Here is a 16,957-nt window from a genome sequence, read left to right as displayed (position 1 = left end):
AGAACTTCTGATCTAGTCGTACTGTCGGTATATTAGACTGGTACAGATTTTTAATAAGTGTCACCAAGTGCAAAGGTGCGCCCATTTCGATTAAAATTGACCAGAGATTTATCCAGCTTACACAACCAAATGCTTTTTGGTAGTCTACGAAGCATACAATCATAGGTACTTGAAATTATCTAGACTTTTCAATGAGTTGTCTCAGGTTCAGGATTTGTTCCCTTGTACCTCTACCCTTTACAAACCCGCTTGTTTCTGAGGTATTTGGTAATGTAGATAGGTTTTTAATCTGTTTTTGATGATATGCAACAATATTTTACTAGCATGTGATATTAGGGACAGTGTGCGATAGTTTTCACATCTGGTATTAGTTCCTTTTTTGTGTGGTGGGATATAAATTGAGGTACACCAATCAGATAGCCATTTTCCAGAATTCCAAACAGCGACACAGATATAATGGATGATATGTAAACCTTTGTCACCTAGTAACTGTAGTATTTCACATGGTATTGAATCAATGCCTGGGGATTTATTTCTCTTTAGTGATTTAATTGCATCTTTGACTTCAGCGAGTAAGACAGTAGGTTCTCTAGGGTAGTCAGAAGGCCGCTGATTTTCTGCTGATACCTCGTTATTTGTATACAGCTCGCCACAGTAGTTTCGCCATGTTTCCAATATTTCATCAGCATCGGTCTTTAAATTACCTTCCTTATCTACTACAGACCACGTTTGAGGTTTAAATTCTCTGGTAAGAGAGATCCGTCATACTGGCATCATAATGACCATCATAATATACTATTCGGGTATGGCTAAATTTAGAAAGATAATACATACAGCAGGAAAAATGAAAGAATACCCATGAACGAACATATAAAACACGCTGTATTTTCCTGTCACCGGGTCAGACAAAAAATTGGCCAGAGCAAGTACATGTAATAATTATTGTTACATCTACTTGCACTGGACAATTTTCTTTGTGACACGGTGACAGGAAAATACAGCGTGTTTTATATGTTCGTTCATGGGTATTCTTTCCTTTTTCCGACTGTAAGGAGGGTAACATTTTTTGACACAGGATCGAGTATACAAAAAATAATTTATAGGCAATCCTAAGTAAAATTGCCGAAGGATGGGTCTAAAATCAATTTTGAGTCCTCGCAAATTCGGAAAAAGGGGATTTTGTCCAGCCAGCTTGTGTGCCGTAGGTCCTTTTACTACCCTGAGGATTTTTGCAACTTTTTTACCATTTTATTAAAAATAACAAACACCAAGAATGAATATGTTACCGGCCAAACCCGATTTTAGGATAAACTAGTTTGGCCTAGGCCAAATGCGCTAGGCCAAATTTTTTCCGATACGCCTTTTTATCTCTTGGTTTTTGATCCATTATGCATTCATTTATTATGGTACCGAGGTAGTTGTAGTGCAACACTTTTTCTACAGGGGTTTGGCTGTGTAGAGTTGACCCTCTGTAATCTGTTTCGTGGGTTTTTAATATAGGGATAGCTTGAGTTCTTAATAAAGGGTTAACAGAACATTCATTAATAATTATAATACGGCACGAAATTAGCCGGATCAGCTAGTATTTTGTCAAAAAAGCTTAATTACTAAAATCCATCAGCAACAGTTTTAAATTATTCTTTTCCTCCTTTCTATTATGTACCAAAATTTTTAATAAAAAAAAAACGTAGGTTTCTAAGTATTTAGTGGATATATACCTATCATATGTTACACTTGAAGTTTCCGCGGGAGCTATATGTGCTTTTTGTGGTTTTCCGGTTTTGATTCCGCGTTGAATAATTTTGATTTTTAGTAAAAACATTATCTTGACGACGTTTCGAAGGTTTCACTTGCCATTGTCAAGTCAGGTGGTTCCGCTTCTCGCTGCTGCTTGAAGTAAAGTCGTTAAAGTAATATTCACCGCGGAGTCAAACCCGAAAAACCACAGAAAGTATATCGATCTTTATATTGTATAACTAATTTTTTAATTAATTACTATTTCAAACTTCTAAATAGAATTTTTTCAGACCAAATCGCAATGACAGCATCTCATTCACAAACGATCATATTAATAAAACATTTTAACAGGCTAAATACATTTTTGCAACTCAGCTTCAGCCAAAGCCATAACATAGAATTTAAGACCGCATTTAATACATATTTTAATAAAACTATAATATTCATTCTTTTTAATGTCAAAAGGTGTAAACTTATTTTAAACAAAAACAGTAAACTCAGTAACCTAGGTCATTTCACAACACTTTTGTTGACCTTGAAATTCTGGTGTTTTTTATTATAAAAATCAATCTATCAATAAATGGCTGGCTGTTCTATATCGTTCAATAAACTAAATTAACGTAGGTGTGAGAAGACGGCGTTGAAAATATTTGAAAATAGCAATTTATAACGATGCTCTATTTTATTCAAATACATAAAACGTGTTCAATGTGCAATGAAAACTGTTATTGCGGTTTAGTTGAAAGTAAAATAAATATTTTAATAATTCAGATCAGGTTACCTATTGGAGATTTGAGTGAAAATATTCACTGCAGTGTTTTTCTCTAGAGTTTCTGAGTGTTCTTGAATTACATACATACATACATAATCGAAAACTTCTTATACACGTAAGTGTCGAGGTGTACAAACTCTCTTAAATTTTTTCTACAAATTTACGCAACTCTTTTCTGTCTCTAGCTAGTTCCTTCGCCCCACTCCATGTCTTCCCTCTTTCTTCGAGATTATGCTAATGTTCCATGTTTTTTTTTGGTCGTCCTCTACGGGTTTTCTCTATTTTTCTCGCTTCCCATATCTTCTTCACCTGTCTAGGTTCGTTCATTCTGATCATGTGTCCCCACTATTTTAGTTTCTTTTCTTCTGCTTTAACCTTTATTGATTTCGTTTCTAGCTCTTATCTAATGTCTTCGTTTCTTCCTCTGTTTATTCTTCTAACACCCAGCACTTTCCTCAAGTATTTCATTCCAATTCCTTGCAGTTACTTTGTTTGATTTTCGTCGAGAACCCAGTTTTCTGCTCCGTGAGTTAATACAGGTTGATACCCTGTTTGGTATACGACCATTTTTGTTTTTGTTGTTATTTCTTTTCTATTCAAGAAGTTTTTGTGTAGTGCATGATATATTCTAGTTGCTGAGTTTATTCTGGCACCAACCTCGTCTTCTTGTATCCCTTTATTATTCAAACTTATCGCTAAATACTTGAATACTTCTATCTGTTCGATTCTATTTCCTTCAACGTTAATGTTTATTTGTGTATTGTTTTTTGTTACTACCATCACTTTAGTTTTCTCGGTGTTTACTCTTAAAATGTATTATTTTAATTCTTCTGTCCACATTGTCATGTTCTTTTATAGGTCTTTTTCTGTTTTTGCTATAAGCACTATATCCTCTGCAAATACGCATGTTTCTATTTTGACTACTTGCATGTTTCTGTATCCTGCAATATATTTTTTTGTTTTTGGCTAGCAAGCTTTTATTACTTCGTCCATCAAGCTTATAAATATATTGGGCTCAATACACCACCCTGTTTGACTCCATCGCTATTCTTGCAGATTTTTGAAGTTCTGTTCCTTGTTCTTACTTGGTTATTAGTATTTTCATACAGACTACATACCACCTTCAACAGTTCTTCATCTAAATTCTTGTTCTCTAGACTCTGCCAGATTCCTGTCCTGTCTACCATCTTAAACGCCTTTTTCATATAATGGGATGCTAAATAGATTTCTAAAGAGAGATATTCCCCTATAATTTTCGCAATTCTGATGTATTGGCAAGATTGTTACGATGTTCCATTTCCGATGGAATCTTTTTAGTTTCATATTTTGTATTTAAAGCAATTCTTTATTTTCATTTGGTCCTAGGAATTTTAATAATTTTGCATCTAGCTGATAGGATCCTGGTGCTTTACCTACTTTAATTTTACTTAAAGCTTCCTCTAGTTCTTGCATATGTATTCCAGTTTCATTTGATTTGGTTATGTTGTCGGCCTCATTTTTCTTTTCCAATCAATATTTTATTTTCACTATTTAGTAGCCCTGTAAAATATTCTTGCCATCGCTCGATAATTGTTTCTTCGTCTGTTATGATATTTTCCTCTTGATCTTTTATTTGATTAAGATTTACTCTTCTTAGTTTTTCATGTTTCTTAGTGTTCTGTAAAATAACTTCTTGTTTCCTTCACTACTTTCCTGCATTTTTCTTCTAAACTCTTTGCAGCTATCCTTTTTTGCCTCTTTGATAATTTCTTTAACTTTATTTCTTTGTATTTTGTATATGTCATATGCTTGTTAACTTCTACTTTGTAAATAATCTTTCCACAATCTTTGCTTCTTGAATTAATGAAAATATAATAAGCATACCAAATACAATAAATCCTTTTGCATTTGGAAGTTACATTCTCTATCTTTTCTCCTTCGTAAGGATTTAGTTGTGTCATGTAATTTGTTTGACTATTTCTTCCAATTATTATCTCTCTTCAGATCCTTCCTCTGATCTTTTGTCTGCTACGTTGCCATCAACTATAATTCGTTCCATGCCTCTCTTCTTCTAGTTTGATGTCCAAAATGTATCAGTATATTTTGGTTGGTAGCTGTGGTGAATCTAGTTTTTATGTTAAGTTCTGCTAGTATTGAATTATTTGTGGCAAGCTGCGGTCCATGGTATGCGCAACATTCAACCGTAGACCCACATTTCAAATGCCAGTATATGCTTTGAATCAACTTTTTTGATGGTCAAGATTTCTGAAGCGCAGCTGTCGTTAGGAAATATTAATGCTCAAAAAGGCGCAATTTTTTGTTTTTTTTTGGCGCAAATTTGGTTAATTTTCAACGTCTGTGTAACCCTTTTTCTTTCTTCTTAAAGTGCCGTATTTTTAAGAAGGTTGGTAGTCTCATGATTATTTGAAATTTGTTCACTACTGCTCTAAAAAGCTTGTTAGACGAGATATTCTGAGCTTTTCAAGCCGTAACACTGGGCTCCTTGCATGATACTGGACAGAAGCTGGTATTTTGTTCCTCTCATCACGCGGCCAGGGTATTGCAGTTTACATATCTTTATTTCATTATTCATTCTGTTTCTTTTGAAAGCCTTCGCAAGATTTCTTCATTAATGACTCTGTCTATTTGATTCTTGTCCTTGAATGGGAACAGCCTCTTCTAAATGACAATTTTTTTACGGCGGGTTCAATAGTAGCTTCTTCTGTGTTATCGTTGTTAAAATTTCACGAACCGCCACTTGATAATAATTTTTCGAATACTATTACAGCACAGCTTCTAACAACATGTTCACCCAAAGACTATTTTTTAACTGACACATTTTCAACAATACAAAGTTTATAAAGGGGGATTATTTGGAATACCATCGTTTTAAGAGGCCATTAAAATAGTAAAAGCACTATATTTGTAAACCTTCTGTACCACTACATTTCTCGACTTTGAAACATTCAATAGGTTTACACCCTTTTGGAATTAGATTCTCTTGAGTCCCAATACATAGTAAATTTCTTCTTTTATTACAGAGAACTTACTACGTAAATTACCCAATAACAGGATCAGATTACTACGATTACTACTACTCGCTCAATTCACCCTCAACGTATTATTCTCCAAGGCTATATAGATGGTACTCTTCTTGGCCAAGGGAATACCGTACATATTGGCCCATGTACAGAACCTACCTCAGTAGATATTTGAGAAACTATTACCAAAATCTCGACTGGCCCAGTTACTACTGGTCTACTTATCTACCCTACACCAAAAACTTGGACTACGAATTTAGCGATATCGAAAACAAAATCGATAATCTTCGAGTGAGTACTAGTTTGATTGTGAAAGTCATCTTGTTGAAGTCAATCCTTAGTGTTTCATACTGTACATTGCGAAAAATTAACACTTTTGCCTTTTTGGTTTTAGAAAAGTTTTGTGAGAGCAAATATGCAAAATCTAATGAATATACTATATGCATTTATATAATATTGAGATCGATTTATTTGTTAGACTCTTTAAGCATGCTCAAAGGAGCAAGGAACTCTAGTGTCAATTAAGTGTTATTTTTTTCAGTGTACAGCATCCGTAAACTTTTCTGTAACAGGTATATCCCAATCATTTTCTAAAATTTGTTGCTATTTTTTTCCAATTAATTAATGAAAAAAAAAACTGAATGCTGTATACGATATTTATGTAACTTAATTCATTACGATATTGAACTCACCTTTTACAAGATATAGAAATATTATCTACGGTAATAGAAAATTATGAGGAATAATATTACTTTGTATTTTTGACAAAACTAAAACTAAATTTGCTCCTGTCTACAAAGCAAATAATATTTTTCTATAAAATATCTTCTTAATTGGCGCAGTCACATAGGTTAATTACATAGTTAATTTACCGTCTCCATTTTTTAATATAATTTTATTACCTTCAATATAATTAGTGTCTTTTTACATATATATTACAAGAAGTGTTTTGAGCACGAGTTTTAGAAGGCATAATGTATTTGTGAATAACAAATACGAAAGTAATGTAAAGTAATGTAAGTGTATATTATTCTTTTTATTTTATTTTATTCTTTTAATCTATTCAATTACCTAAGGTAATTATTGTTTTATATGCATGTTTAAAAAAGTTATCAATAATTTTCACAAAACTTTATCACTTGATCAAAAAATCAAAAATAACTTTACAAACTCTCATTTTAAAGGATTTTAAGCTTTTTGAGTAAAATTGTGACTTTTCCATATAAGTTACCGGTATTTACCTTTATAGTCTGTTCGCTAAACTCAGACGCAACTTTCTAGATACTTTAGTCGGTAATTTTGCCAATTTTAGTAAAATTGGCAAAAAATAATTACTAAATAGATAATAATTACTAAATAGTTAGTATTTTTGCAAATTTTTGCAAAATTGGCAAAAAACAAAAAAATTATCGACTAAAATATCTAGCCAGTTGCGTCTGAGTTTAGCGAACCGACTATAGTAGTTAAAATTAAATAGTGATTTTATGTTGTTTATACATTGTTTATAAGTTACAAATAACGTTTAATTGTTTACGGGACTAATCATATTTTTTTGAGATGGATACAGCCTGAATATTTTTTTTTTAATTATTTTTATGCTTTATATGTTTTTAAAAAAGAGCCAGCACAATTTTAGCCCGCCAGCCTCCTCCCTTTGATTCTGAAAAGCCATTTTTTTTACTTATGTTTATTATTGGTCGCAATATATTTAAATTTTTTTTTTAAAAATTCACACGTATAGATGAGGCTTTTACAAAACTCTCTAGTTTCTATAGACCCGTGATTGAGTGTAAATAACCTCAAAACGCATTTATTTTTGAAAAAATATACATGTTTTTTGGAAATGGCCGTAAATCTAATTTTTTGTGTTTTGTCAAAAAATTTATTTCTAATTTTTGCAGATTTTTCCGCAAGTGAACCACCTCCAAATATGCGAAAAAATGTTTTTAAGGGTTTTGGGGGATTTTATTAATTTTATAGCTTTCGAAATAGATCAAAACAAGTTTTTTAGAGATTATTTATATATAAGTTGAAGCAAATGAGTCCTTTAGGACATTTAAAAATTGGTGGCAAACACCGTTACACTCCCTCCCCCCAAAAACATGTTTTTTCAAGACTTACTAAAACCTTTAAAAGTTTTGAGAAAACATGTTTTTTGAGGGGTTAAAGGCGTTTCGTCCAATTTTTGAAATGTTCTATTGCAGAGGTTTTTAATCTGTGGTACTTGTACCACTAGTGGTACATATCATTATTGGCGGTGGGACACAAAACAGAGAAAAAATTAAAATAGTAGTACTTAGTAAGCATTAATAATTTTTTTTGTTTTTAATGGCATGGACTTTATGTCTTTCAGCCAGTCACAACATGACTACTATATCAAAAATTTATGTACTGAAATAAAGAGATGGTACTAAGCTAAGGTAAGCTAATTATAGCCTCCTTTCAACACCATATGGTGTGTTCAAAAACAATCTACAAAAATTTAATAACAATAACAATAAGATAAGAATAATAAAATAAGAATAATAATAAACAAGACGGTGGGTCCTCAAAGTTCCATAGCAAGTTTTTTTTTGTTTTTATCTTCCGCGGCTCCCTACTCAATTCGAAAGACGCCTTGCTATGGACTGTCCAAGTCCATATTTTCTCTATATACATACATAAACATATACTTTTAATACTTGACACTACAAAACTATTTTGGTACTTGACAGAAACATCACCAAGTATTGATAATACAATTTAAAAATATAGGTGGTAACAAAAATAATAAAATAACTGTAGGTGGTACATCACTCAAAAAGGTTGAGAACCGCTGTTCTATAGGACTTATTTTCTTCTAATTATACATAACCTATAAAAAAACCCCGGTCTGATCTATTTTGAAGTCTATAAAATGGAGAAAATCCCCGAAATCCGCCAAATACTGTTTTTCGAATTTTTGAAGGTGACACCTTACGGAAAAATCTTAAAATGATCAAAAATATATTTTTTGATAAAATGCATAAAATAAAAAAAATTAGACCACCAACAATATGAACCACCTCCAAAGAAAAGTTATATCTACGCGAAAATTTAATGTTATGTACACTCAACCTATGGGTCTATAAAAAATAGAAAAGTTTTGTAAAAGCCTCAATTATGTGTGAGAATTTTTTAAAATTTCTAAATTGATTTTAACTTACCCAAAAAAAAGTAAAAAAATGACGATTTTGCTTTAATGTTGCACGTGTTTTAATCACATAAAATGTAAAAAATGAAAAAAAAATATTTTTTGAGGGTGAGGGCATTTTGCATATCTTAAATGCCTTTCTCACAGGCAGTTGTTGGATACCTGTATATAGGGTGTCATGAAAACAGCTTTTTATTTGCTAATTTCCCTAGTATAAAATGCCGAAGCCCACTTTTATGGCATTAGTAACAATATTCTTTACTAAATAAGCAATCATATTAAAACAATAATTGTTATATTTATTTAAAAAAAAAACAAATGTAAAGTTCTATTTAAGCGTAACAGTCAGCAGCAGCAGTTGCAATATTAAATTATAAGTCTGGATCCGGCGTATGAAAAAAAAAAGTTGCTTAATAGCAAGCTGAAAATTTGTCAATAGCTTAAGGGTGTCTAGTCGGACAAACTTTGATATATGGGAACACTGAAACAGGGGAAGTTTTAATTGTGGAACAGGTTAAAAATTTGGAACCGTCAAACCACGAAAACGTCACATGTATTTTGTCCGACAGAACTTCCAATTGATTTGTTACCCTTTCATTAAACTCTCATGCAAAAATCAGACTGCTATTTATCACCTGTCATAATTCCTGTCATTTGACATGATCTACGTGTTACACTCATTAAAATACCTATTTGGTGACAAATAGCAGTCTCATTTTTGCATTAGAGTTTAATGAAAGGGTAATAAATCAATTTTAAGTTCTGTCGGACAAAATACATGTGACGTTTTCGTGGTGTGACCGTTAAAATTTTTTAACCTGTTCCACAAATAAAACTTTCCCTGTTCCAGTGTTCCCATATATCAAAGTTTGTCCGACTAAACACCCTTAAACTATTAGCAAATTTTCAGCTTGCTATTAATCAACTTTTTTTTATACGCGGGAGCCAGACCTGTTAGTACACGTACAGAAAACTATTTTTACACCTAGTGTGCAGTTATATTTACCTATGTTATTATAGACCGACAAATCGACTCATTGATCGACACAAATTGACTCATTAAACTCGACCTTGTCTTATGATATATTTTAACGAATATACACATTAAGTAGTGAAAAAGAAAAAACAAAAATACCCTCCGTAATTCCAACGTCAAGGCCCAACCAACTCTACAGATTAACTGTTAATCACGCACCCAAAATGCATTTGTAGCGGTGTGAATTCGTGATCCTCGACCCCAAAAAACACCAGAGTTACGTTTTTTGCACTAATTCTGCATCGAATTTCCGTAAAACTTCAGGAGACGAAACTCATCCATCGTCGTCTGGTTATTCGTGTTCAGCGAATCCAAAAACCTCCATGTAGCAAAATTGAACTCAGTGCAATTTCCGAATTACAAATTTATAATTTTTTATCACTTCGAAATGCATTTTGGAAAATGTATTTTCCTTGATCAATAATTAAATTTTCATTTTGTCATCATAAATTTAGTTCACAGAGTTACCTAAGTCCCTTACGAATCAGCAAGTTTCATTGAGATGAATTTAACTGTAAAAATTTAGCCAAATGCTTCATGGCATCACCTAACTAAAGAGAGTGTCACGAAAACAAATTCTTATTTGCTAGTTTCTCTGGTCTACGTGCAAACCCTGGTTCGGTTGTGTGACAGTTCAGTGTGGAAGTGATAATTCAAAAAAAACGCAGGCGACAAAAACAAAATAGGAACTACATAATAGAGGTAACTAACAAATTTCCTATCTGTTGAATTCCTAAATTTCCTGTACTTTCTTTGAATAAAATAAATTATACATTATCTAGTTAGGTAAAAAAGAGACAGCTTTGCATTACACGGTTAATTATGGGGGATACTACCGGGGGGGCTAACCCCCCCGGTGATGAGGAGATGTTAGATAATATAGAAAACACTGAAAATAATAGTAGTTTAAAGAATACACCATTACTTGATAGCAATGCTAATTCAATCACTAATAATAACAATGAAATAAAAAAAGGAAAAAAACATTTCTATTATCAGTACACTGATACCGGTCCCTTTGAGGTATTTATGGAGTCAAAAGGCGATAACGTCGGTAATTATAGTTTTTTGAAATTAGCAAAATACATAAATGACAAAAAAATCGAGAATGTACTTAAACTTAGCAAAAAAGGAAAAAACCGAATTAGCGTTGCTTTCAAGAAATGGGAGGATGCTAATAAATTTGTTTTAAATGACGTGGTCAGAAATGATGGATATGAATTGTTTATTCCGGCAAATAACGTAACATGTAGGGGAGTCGTTAATAATGTAGATACTAGTATATCGGATGCAGATCTAATCAAATTTTCGGGATTGGCTTCGGCCAACATTAAAGTACTAGAAATAAGACGATTTAAACGGAAGTCTAAATATGACACGGAGAAATATATTGATACAGAAACGGTCGCATTTACCTTTTCGGGAAAAGTAATCCCGAAGGAAGTGAATATATATGGGATCCCTTTTAGGGTAAAACCATACATGATACCAGTGGTTCAATGTTATCGGTGTTTTCTTTTTGGACACACAAAAAATCTTTGTAGAGGGGGAGAAAAATGCAAAAACTGCGCGGAAAAAATACATGAAGGGGATTGTTCGATGAAATGTTTACATTGTAATAGCAGCTTTCATATAAGTACCTATGAGGAGTGTCCAGAGTATGTGAGACAGCGGAATATTAAGGCTGTCATGTCTCTGGACAATCTTTCATACTACGAGGCATGCGAGAGATTTCCTTATGTTTCTACTAGAAAATCGCAAGAGAATAATATATTCAGAATGAGCCAGGAGGAATTCCCAACATTACATAAAACTCAAATAAATAATTTAGAGACAATTCCCATCAATATGCGATGGATAGAAAATGTAAAGAGTAACCCTGAACACCTGTTTAGTAGAAAAATGGAGAATAACTCAAACAAAAATAAAAGAAAGGCTAATGAAACAAATAAGACATACAATAAAGAAGTACACAATCAATATTTATTATCTCCAAATGGGAGAAGCGAAGAGAGAGCTCGTGCAGTAAACAATGAGACTCCTGGATGTTCCCGTACAGAGCAACTAGAGAGGGACACAGAAAAAACACTGAATGCGATATTAAAAAAACTAGATTGGAAACATAAGGAACATATAATCAATTACTTGAACCAGCTATTTATACATGAAAGCTCATCGAACCAAAAGTTGCTAGATTTAGATGGATATCAAGAATCCACTTATTATCCAATGGAACATAAAAAGTTTAAGCAGTAACTATAACAGTCTGAAATATTTCATAAGCGAACATAGACCCAAATTAATTCTATTAAATGAAACTTGGCTAAAAAAATAATCATCACTTCTATCTAAGAGGATATGAAATACATAGGTTGGATCGAGGGGATGGTTATGGTGGCCTAGCTACTGTGGTTCATAATAGTCTGGATCACAAAATAGTATATAGGTATAATAATAATGTTAGTAAAATTCAAATTTTAGCAATAAAAATAATAGATTGGGACATTACAGTTATTAACATTTATATCCATCCTAGGGCAAAAATAAATTTAAATAGTTGGGTTGGACGCATAAATAAAATCAGGGGAAATAAAATTTTAATGGGGGATATGAATGCACATAATGCACTTTGGGGAAGTCAAGTGTCTGTTAATGTTAATGGAAGAATAATTGCTGAATCCTTAGAGGATTTGGATCTAGTTTGCTGCAATGATGGGAGACCCACGCGGATTACCCTACCTGGACAGAATGCCTCAGCGGTAGACCTAACACTAATTTCCTCGGAAATTGCAAATATATGCCAATGGGATGTGTTAGAGGATTCTGGAGGCAGTGATCATTTTCCAACTTCTTGCAAAATCGCAATTGTAAATGAAAATATAGTAACACAAAAAAGTCATAAAAGAAATACAAAGAATGTCAATTGGGAGAATTATGCTTCAAAAATGGAAGACTTGATGAAGAATGGGTGTGAAGACTATAATTCATTTACACAAATTATGGAAATGGTGAGTGATGAGGAAATACCTCTCTTGAAAACAGAAAAATCTATAAGAAAAAAGAAAAGCCCTCCCTGGTGGGATAAGGAATGCTCTAATTTAATAAAAACAAGAAAAGAAAAAATTAAAAAATATAAGGAAGAAGCAAGCAATGAAAATTATATTGAAATCAAAAAAATATTTGCATACAGTAAAAAAATATTTAAAACAAAAAAAAGAAATAGCTTCAAAAGCTTTTGCAATGGATTGACAAGGGACACTCCTCTATCTGAAATATGGCGAACAGTTAAGCTATTCTCCACATATCAAAATGCTGTAATCCCTGCTAAACTTCCCAACAAAAACATAGCTCAGAACATATTAAATAATTTGGCAATTGACATAACAGATCCTGAGTTCATGGTTACCCTAACTAACGAGGATGTGGAGGACATTTCAAGGCAAGAAATAATAAGTGTCATAAATAAAAAGGATAAGGCTACTGGCTTAGATCTTGTAACATATAGCATGATAAACAGACTTCCCCTGGTGGCGCTAGATACATTGTCAAAAATATTTAATCAAATAGTTAAAAGAAACACAGGTTTTCCACAAGAATGGAAAAACACCCTTGTCATTCCCTTTTTAAAACCCAATAGAGACCCTTTATGTGAGGATAATTATAGAAACATAGCTCTAGAGTCATGTGTAGGCAAAATTTTGCAAAATATAATTAAATTAAGAATAGAACAAATAACGGAAAAAAAATCGATACTAAGCCCTAAGCAGTTAGGTTTCAGAAGAAACAAAGGGTGCAACGATAACTTAGCTTTAACAATTAATTATATTAGAACTGGATTTAGTAAAAATTTAAATACAATTGGAATTTTTTTGGATATCAGTAGGGCATATGATACAGTCAATATATATTTGCTATATAAATACTTATTAAAGTATGACATCCCAATAACTTATGCAAACTTGATCTTGCAATTTTTGCTCAACAGAAATATCTACGTTAAAGACAAATCAAATAATATATTAGGCCCAATGCAAGCATCCACTGGATTGCCTCAAGGGTCTCCACTCAGTCCAATATTATTTAATCTCTATACTAGATCCCTACATGATTTAATAAACCATGAGATGGAGTGTTTTCAATATGCAGATGATTTTGTAATTCTGGTGCAAGGATCTGATATATACAAGCTAATTAATTCCTTAAATACCCATATAATAAATTTACAGGAGTGGTTTGAGAAACACAACTTTAAAATTTCAGCACACAAATCAAAAGCAATAATATTTAGAAAAAGAAGTCAGGCTTATAACTTCCCACATTTGATATATCAAAATATGGAAATTCCATGGAAAAATGAAATAAAGTATCTGGGATTTCATTTACAGTGCAATTTGAATATGACAATTCAAATTAACGACATGATAACTAAAGCAAACAAAGGAATAAATGTCATGAGAGCAATTTGTGGTACAAAATGGGGAGCTGACCCGAACATTCTTTTGAGTTTATACAAAGGAATAGTTAGATCTCATTTAGATTACGCAGCCAATCTTTTAAACCCCTGCAGTAAAAGTTTGATGATGAGGTTGGAACAAGTACAGAATGTTGCCTTGAGAATCGTAACGGGTTGTCTACGTTCTACACCCATCTTAATATTGCAAGCAGAATGTTCAGTAACAACGTTACAAGTTAGAAGGGAGATACTAGCACATAAATATATACTCAAACAAATGCCGGAAAAAAACAATATCATAGTAAAGAGTCTAAATAAGCTAAACGAAGCAATAAATGCAAACAATAGATTCTGGAGGAACAAGGTCATACCTGATTACTCACTAGCATATACAAATATACTCAAAAAAACAAAAAACATAATTAGATATAAAATCAATCCTATATATGAGGTAGAAAGAAAAACTCTTCTATACCCCATTACAATTAAAAGTCTAGAATTTGAAAAATATGAAATTGAATCGAACGAAAGGTTCATAGCTAAATATGGTGGAATATATAATAATCATACCCACGTATATACAGATGGATCAATAGACCCACAAACAAATCAATCGGGATTTGGAATTTACATCCCAAGCATCAATTATAAATATTCGTCACGACTCCATAACTACACACAAATCTGCACAACTGAAATAATAGCGGTATACAAAGCCATGTCGGTATGTATTGAAAAGGAAATCATGAAAGCAGTGATCTTTGTAGATTCAAAAAGTGCCTTATCCAAAATATCTAGTCACAAATGGGACCAAATGGATTATGTAACTATAATGACCAAAAAACTACTGGTAGATGCAAATAATATGGGATTTTCAATAGGATTAGAATGGGTACCGGGACATCAGGGGATTAAAGGCAACGAGGTGGCAGATAGCTTGGCCAATATTGGGAGAGAATTAAGAGTACCATATGATGTAAAAAACATCAGCACAGATATCTTTTGTGTTACAAAAAAGAACATCTTGACTCAATTTTACAATAACTGGTATTCCCAAATTAAAGGTAAATATCCGGACTATTATGGACTGCAGGATAGTTTCCCTATAAAACCTTGGTATAACAAATGTGGATATTTGGGTAGGAACAATATTACTAACCTTAATCGTTTACGAAGTGGACATTGCAAAACTCCTTGTTATCTCCACGAAATAGGCAAAACGGAAACACCGATATGCGAATGCGGTACTATGGGAACATTGGTACACATCATCTTTGAGTGCCCCATAAATAAACATAAAGATATGGATTTGTATCTAGAACTAATAAAAGCTGGAACAGACAGTCCAATATCTTTACAGAGCATTTTATATAAACCCTCGAATAAAGTTATTAAGATAATCAATAAATTTATCAAATTTTTTCAAGTAGATCTATAGAATTTTGAAAAAATAATAATAATAACAATAACAATAAATAAATACTTCAGAAAATACAGGGAATCTCCTAAAATGTCAAAAATTATATTTGTATCCTTAAAATCCTTAATCCTAACCGAAGGTAGCCAGCCCTAAACCTATGTGAAAATGTTTGGAAGCTACCCCCAAACGAGAAAAGTCTTAAGTTAACCTTAAATGTTGTAACACTTTTCCCCCTCTAGCTACAGAAAAACAAGAAGAAGGACAAGGACCACATAGGACCAAAAAAAAAAAAATAGATCTGAAGTTGACAGGACACCTGGTTGTGCATTGCCTTGAGCAAGACGCGCATAACCAATAACATGTACTGGGTAAATGATTAAAAAAAAATCGAAACCCAAAAAAAAGGAAGAAGAAGTACGTGCAAACCCTTATGGCATTACTACCAATATCCTTTACTAAATAATCATATTAAAACAATAATTATTGTCATATTTATTTTTGAGAATCAAATTTGAAGTTCAATTTAAGCGTGACAAACAGTTGCATGACAAAAATTTTTACATGTACAGAAAAATATTTTTACACGTACAGAAAAATATTTTTACACCTCGTGTCCAGGTATATTTACCTATGTTATTATAGAACGACAAATCGAATGACTCATTAAACTCGACCTTGTCTATGATATAATTTAACGAATATAAACATTGGGTAGGAAAAAACAAAAATACCCTCCGTAATGCCAACGTCAAGGTCCAACCAACTCTACAAATAAACTGTTAGTCACGCACCCGAAATGCATTTGAAGTGGTGGCGAAAATTCGAAAATTGGATCTCACCCAACAACACATTGTTTAAAATCTTTCTGAGATTACCGATAATCGCATAAAATTTGTAACACTGTCACGAACAGTACCTACAGGCTGTGATATTTTTGGTTTTGAGTAGAAAATAGTAGGTAAGTACACACTTCCTTTTAAAATTATTTATATTAGTGGTAACTGAAAATACAGTAAAAGTGGCTAAATATGACTTCTTCTTGTAGTGCCTATCCGTTTCGGATGTTGGCAACCACCATGGTAATCTGTAATTTGCATACTGCTGCTCTCAAAGATTCGTGATTGTTGTGTTGAGCTGCTCACTACTTACTTTACTCAACATTTTTTATTTATTCAGTGCCCTATACAGTATAATATACATGATATCGCAAGCAACAATTTAATGTTTATGTTGCGTTTCTCAAACTTTGATTAATTTTACTAGATGATGCATTCTTACAGTCAAACTTACCTACAACTCATAGGAACAACACTGTACGTTAATTCCTATTCCCTGACAAAGCCTCTG

The 16,957-nt window shown here is 32.6% G+C and overlaps 1 protein-coding gene across 9 annotated transcripts in view; it reads left to right on the top strand.

The window, feature by feature from the left end:
- Window positions 1-16,957, top strand: part of LOC114329870 (golgin subfamily A member 6-like protein 22) — a 482,825-nt gene that overhangs the window by 120,514 nt on the left and 345,354 nt on the right. For 7 of the 9 annotated variants that reach the window (XM_050658299.1, XM_050658298.1, XM_050658297.1 and 4 more), the window contains exon 4: window positions 5,530-5,820. The exons of the other annotated variants lie outside the window; for them this stretch is intronic. In XM_050658299.1, coding sequence (XP_050514256.1) covers window positions 5,530-5,820 — 291 coding nt within the window. The remainder of the gene's footprint in view (window positions 1-5,529; window positions 5,821-16,957) is intronic. 9 annotated transcript variants of the gene reach the window in all.

This window comes from Diabrotica virgifera, chromosome 8 (genome assembly GCF_917563875.1).
Source record: "Diabrotica virgifera virgifera chromosome 8, PGI_DIABVI_V3a".
NCBI lineage: Eukaryota > Metazoa > Arthropoda > Insecta > Coleoptera > Chrysomelidae > Diabrotica > Diabrotica virgifera.
Note: the sequence above shows the minus strand (reverse complement) of the source record. Positions and strands in the feature narration are given on the sequence as shown.